Source organism: Poecilia formosa, unplaced genomic scaffold, assembly GCF_000485575.1.
Source record: "Poecilia formosa unplaced genomic scaffold, Poecilia_formosa-5.1.2 Scaffold378, whole genome shotgun sequence".
Lineage (NCBI taxonomy): Eukaryota > Metazoa > Chordata > Actinopteri > Cyprinodontiformes > Poeciliidae > Poecilia > Poecilia formosa.
The window spans coordinates 403,305-409,324 of NW_006800317.1; the positions used below are offsets into that span (position 1 = coordinate 403,305).

The 6,020-nt window shown below is 41.1% G+C and overlaps 1 protein-coding gene across 2 annotated transcripts in view; it reads left to right on the plus strand.

Annotated features, from left to right (window-relative positions):
• The first annotated feature begins 203 nt into the window (after window positions 1-203).
• Window positions 204-6,020, plus strand: part of gfra1a (gdnf family receptor alpha 1a) — a 151,533-nt gene continuing 145,716 nt past the window's right edge. Inside the window, exons 1-3 of one of the 2 annotated variants that reach the window (XM_007575479.2) lie at window positions 204-691; window positions 993-1,298; window positions 3,231-3,311. In XM_007575479.2, coding sequence (XP_007575541.1) covers window positions 655-691; window positions 993-1,298; window positions 3,231-3,311 — 424 coding nt within the window. In that variant the 5' untranslated portion in view covers window positions 204-654. The remainder of the gene's footprint in view (window positions 692-992; window positions 1,299-3,230; window positions 3,312-6,020) is intronic. The other variant, XM_007575480.2, reaches the window with a different exon arrangement.

The window sequence follows — 6,020 nt, forward strand, 5'->3', positions numbered from 1 at the left end:
GTGTTTCTGAACTCGATCAATGCCAGAAAAACGGGACAAAAAATTGTTGATTATAAAGGTTTTACATATGAGTGAGTTCAGTCGTGATGGGAAGCTGCATTCTTATAAATTTGCAATATGATTGATGTAGTTTCAGAGCGGAGTGAGAAGGGGGAGGGTGGGGCGCGGGTAGAAGCCGGCGCTCCCCTGCTACTGCTGAGTACGCTGGAGACGGGCGGCGGGACTCCAGTTGGCTGTGCGCTCAGACGCAGCAGCAGCGCGGCAGCAGCAGCAGCATCCTACTGGCTAGACTCGGGGAGGACGCATGCTGTCAGACCGGATCTCCTGATCCTGTTAGTCTTTTGTGTCCCACTGCGTTTGAGCGAACCAGTCCGAACAGGAAAGCGGGAGAAAACAAAACGAAAAAAGAAAACACTCAAAAAGCTTTTGAGTTGCGAATACTAAAAAGTGATAGAAACTGGACACTTTTTCCCTGTTCGTTTGGTTTCCTTTTGGGGGGGATTTATTGTTCGTATGAGTCGAGCTGGGATCTGTTTTCCACAGCGGAGCGCACGCCACGTCTGGTCCATGGATTTCTATACTTCTCTGGGAATTAAACTGCGTCGCTTTTGAGTTTCTTTCATTCTCTTTCGACGCGGGTTGTTGTTCGAGACCATGATCGTCGCGCTATTGTATTTTCTGCCTCTTTTAGGTAAGTTTAACTACAAGGGATACAAACTTTGGACTCGTTTTTCAATAATAAGAGGTGAAATTTTATTAGAGAAGGTCTCCAAACTGTTCCAAAACAACAAATCTCTCTTAAGTCAGTTAAGCTGATTTTAAAGCAAACATATGATGCATTGCGACATAGTTTCATGTTTTAATCCCTAAAAAGCTGCTTTTAAAGTCTTTAAGCTGTTAATGTTTGCCACATAAACGATCAAAGCTTTATAGATTTTTGTTTTTAATTTTCTTTACATCTGATTTGTTTTCACTGTACATTCCTTCTCCAGATGTGCTGAGCTGCGCGGAGGAGAATCTGCGCGCCGGCGCCTCTCGACTGGACTGCGTGCGGGCCAGCGAGCAGTGTCTGCGGGAGCAGGCGTGCAGCACCAAATATCGTACGATGAGGCAGTGCGTGGCCGGTGCCAAGGAGAGCAACTTCAGCCTGGTGGCCGGCGTGGAGGCCAGGGACGAGTGTCGCAGCGCCATGGAGGCGCTCAAGCAGAGCCCGCTGTACAACTGCCGGTGCAAAAGGGGCATGAAGAAGGAGAAGAACTGCCTGCGGATTTACTGGGGGATCTATCAGACGTTACAAGGTTTGTGCTGTTCACAAAAATAAAAGAGAGTTTTTTTGTTTTTTTCCCCTGTTAGGTATATTTAGAACTGTTGAGTCCTGGGGCATCTCCAAAAAGTTTGCTATAAATCAGCCACTAACAATCCTCGGATGGCACACTAGAACCGAAACCCTTTCCAGATTTTTTAGACCTAAACTTTAATTTTAAATTTAGGTTTCATTGAAACAAACAAACAATCCTAAAAAATCTTTTTAAACATTCTTTGTGTTTTTTAGAATCCACATACCAAAATTCTGATAAGCTGATATGCTAGGTCCTTAAATTAAAATCAATTTGGAAATATACAGATATATTTAGTGACATAAAATTGGTATGCATTATATATGTATGGGGGCGCTATGCCAAGGGCGCCAAATGATGGCAGAAAAATTATATTTGATGACAGGAAGCTAAAGATGAAAGAAAACACAAAGATAAAGACAATAAAAGTTTTTTAAAGTGATTGACAGACATTATTATCACAGTCTGTAAGAGGAAGCTTGTAAATACTCATGTTAGCTTAAGTTGCTGATAAGTTAACAGACCACTGTGTGCTTTAGCTACAGGTGTATATCGGTGCTATAATGTGCCGATATACTTCTCAGAAGTTATGTAGCTGACCCTTCTCCCCTCCCCCATTGGTAGGACAACTGAGTGGAGACATGTTGGTAAAATCTGATTCAGGTCATGGGTGTTTTCTCTGAGAGGAGTCCCACTGAGGCTTTGGTTTGGTAAACTCTCTGCTACTCTACTCTACAGTTTGCCTGACACGTCCTGTAGGTTGGAGGGATGATTTGTAGCATCTTGGCTAACTCAAAGATGGATGAGGCCCTGAGCAGAATTTCACTTGGGAACCAACTTACAGCTAATTTTATTGTAGTTAACATGTATTTGGGTTGAGTTGGAGAGGTTTGTTCTTTATAAAGTAAAAAGACTATACTTTTCAGTCTACTAACAGATATCATGGCAGATTGGCAGCAGAAATATTCAAATTCCTGTTAAAATATAAAGATAGTGATCAGATTGGAATCAGCTGATTTTTGAAAAGCAAACCTCTCCCCTATCTTAAATGCAGTTGCAAGAATACAATATCCAAAAACATGCATGTTTTTAAACACTTCGGTTTTGAAGGTTACAGGAATATGGAATTATGGTTAAGGGATCGTAATCTTGTAATCTTGTAATCTTGTAATTTCTTCCTTTTCTATTAGCTTTATAAGAGAGGTGCAGCGAGATATATATATATATATATATATATATATATATATATAAAAAGCACATTAAGGGAATGTGCTTTATAAATAAATATTTCTTGGGTAGATTCAATTAGTTTAAATGCCAGCAGGGGGCCCTAAGGAGTTGCAAAGTTACTGCTTAGAGCCACATCATCGCTCAAGCAATGATGAACGAAGGAGAGACAAACTTCCACCTGCTTCTATGATCCAAAATCTGACCTCCAAATGGACACTGAATACACCCTGGAATGGCCCACACCCCAAACACTCGCATAAACACAACACAGAACTAATACACTCATTCAGAGTCAGGACCATCTTTGAATCATTTGAGAGAGCTGAGTTACTTCTTGACCTCCTGAATTGCATCCCTTGCAGCTAATGAAGCATAAGGCACCCGCACCCCTCCCCCGCCTGGTGCTGTCTGTGGCATCCTGAAGTGTTGCTCTTAGCGTCCAGCTCCTCCCCTGCTTCCAGTTGTGCAATGCAGCTGACCAATCTGCCTAATCAAGCGTGTGGCTGTGTGCCAGCGTGGAAATCGACTGACCCAAATTACACGTGTCACATGCAGGCCAATACAAACCCCCACTCCCGATCCACCCCCATGAGGAATGATAAACACACCAGGAAGTTGGGTGTTGGTATGCAGCTGTGTCTCATGTGATTGTTTGGGTTACAGGTAACGATTTCTTGGAGGAGTCTCCGTACGAACCAGTGAACAAACGTCTGTCAGACATCTTCCGACTGGCTCCCATCCTGGGTAAGACCGCCGAGACATTCTCTCTGTCCTGACCAGCGACACACACACACACACGCCCACATGCGCACACGCATGCAGGCACACCGTCCTCTCAAGAGTTTTATCTGTGTGAAGAAGTGTTTATCCTTGCTCTCTCCTCTTGTTCTCACCCTGCATGTGGGCTAGAAGCGATCTTGCATGGGGAGCTATAGTTCAGAGTCTCATCAAGCAGCAGATAAAAAGGCCTTACACGCCGTGTGGGTGTGTGCGCGTGAATGTGTGTGTGTTGTCATTCCGGTGCTGGTTTCTGATTGTTCTCTGTCAACCTGCCTGCTTGGAGCCACATGTTGGAAAGAGTGTGAGCGAGGAGAAACTCAAAAGAGCATGACCAGCATTTTTTCAGCTTGGAGCGAAGTGTGGGAGCCGGTCTGGCCTCTAGATGGCGATGTTATTCCCTTGTTTGGATCCAGCGCACTCTGTTGTGCCGGCTAAGGTTTTGAGCACTTTGCAGCAGGTGATAAACTTTTTATCACATCGAGTAGGTATGCTTGGGTTTAGATCGTCAGAACATCTTCATCAAAATGTCCTGACCCATTTTGATGAAGATGGAACCTTTTCCTTTGTGATTTTTGGGTAGTTTTGGCTGATTTTTGTCTCTTTAGATCCACAAGAGCAAATCTTAGACTAAATTTTGACTTTGTTTTGTAATTTGCTTCCAGAAACGTCTCTGACTGAGCTGGCTCTTCACAGATTCACCTTTCTACTAATGTGTGTATTTTAATGCTCAAATAGCAGGAAAAGGAAAATTTTACCTCAAAGTTCATCTCATAATATAAACTGATTGAGTACTTGGTGTTCTTTCGGAATGTCTATTAAAACCAAGCCACTGAGGACAACAATAACCTGGTTTAGACTTCCATTTGGTCGAAAATGCAGTAAAATGTAAGACTTGGTGTGCTTTGTTGGTGCTGGTATACAAGCTCTGGAAAAAATGAAGAGACCACTGCACTGAGCCCTCATGGTTATTCCACCAGATATTGATTTCTAAACTCTTCCTGAGCTAAAATATTAGTATTGTTGTTTCTAAATGAATGTGAACTTCTTTTCTTTGCATTATTTGAGGTCTGAAAGCACTGCATCTTTTTCATTATTTTGACCATTTCTTATTTTTCCGCAAATAAATACAAAATCTTTGCTTGGAATTTCAGGGATATGCTGTCAGTAGTTCATAGAATAAAAGAACAATGTTCACTTTACTCAAACATATACTAAGAGTAAAATCAGAGATCTGATCATTTTAAGTGGACTCATTTTTTTACACCGTTGTATATTACTTATCAGACAGATTACTAACAAACACATAACGTGTGAAATCTGATTGCAGATCACACACAGGGAGCACAAATGAATGGATTAACTCTCCTGTTATGTTCGTTTCTGAGGTACAGCAATAATGTTCGTGGGTCAATTTGACCCGGAGAGTGTTTAATCATACAATAGTGTCAGAAACCAAAAAAATCCTCCAAAACTTTTTTGTACCCGATTATTAACTCCAATACTAACCATTTCAATCAATATTTGTGCAATGATGTTTTTTTATTTCTTACAAATAAAGGATCAATGACAACAATTTACTCATTTGGACATAAAAAATGTGACTTACATTTTTTATGTCAACTGAAAAAACCTAAACACAAAATTACACTAATTATCCTTGAAAGTTATTTTTTGTAAAATTTTTTATATTGCATTTAGATTTTTTTTTGAAGGGGTCATCTTTATAATTGAACTTGAGACACTATTCTGCTCTGGGTCAAATTGACCCGCTGATTAAAATCAAGACAAATGAGTCCTGAAGATGATCCTCCAGGTGGATTTCCAGTTTAAACCTGCATGTTCAAAACATAACTGGTTTTTGAATCACATGCTGCCCAGATTTTTATGTCATATTTAGCTGGTGTGGACGGCATATATTGCCTAAATGAGCAGCGACCTCTGAATGCTACAAGCCTTTCATCTACTGTGACATTGGGGCCTGGGTTATAGAACAGGGCAAGTTGCAATCCACATGTTCCACACTGTTCTATTAGCTGATAGTTTGTCTTGTCTCTCGATTGTCAAATCGGATTACTCTGGAGAAAAGTCTCCAGAAACATTATGGCACGAAATATTACCTTGGCATCACATAGACTGGCTGTTGATTCATTCTTTGACTTGAAAACTCTGGTCAGAATGAGGACCCCCCCCCAAATATGTATGTAAATGCATTTGGTCCAGTTCCTTCCAGTTCTCTCCAAAAACTCGCCTTCCTTTTAGATTTGTCATTTCAAGAATTATTTTCTGCATTGCACTAGGCACAAGTAGCTCAAAGACTGACTTTATGTCTGTGATGTGAGTTACTGCCATCCTAGTAGGCCCTGGCACTGTCTTTATTATATTTTCTACAGACTGTTTTCCTAGGTGCTTACTTGGAGATGAAGAAACTGTATTTCACAATTTTTTGACATGAATGTCTTGGAGAAACATGACTATTATGTTCAGCAATTGGTTCATAATCAGAATCTTCAGACTCAGAATTGGCCTCAATACTGTCTTCAGCTTCAGATACCTCCTCTTCTATTTCACCGTCATGCTCATCGAGAAGTTCCAGCGCTTCCAGGGTTGTCATCTTTTTATTTCCCTGCAGCTCATTTCCTGATCTCTGACAGTGACTATATCACATGTATGTTC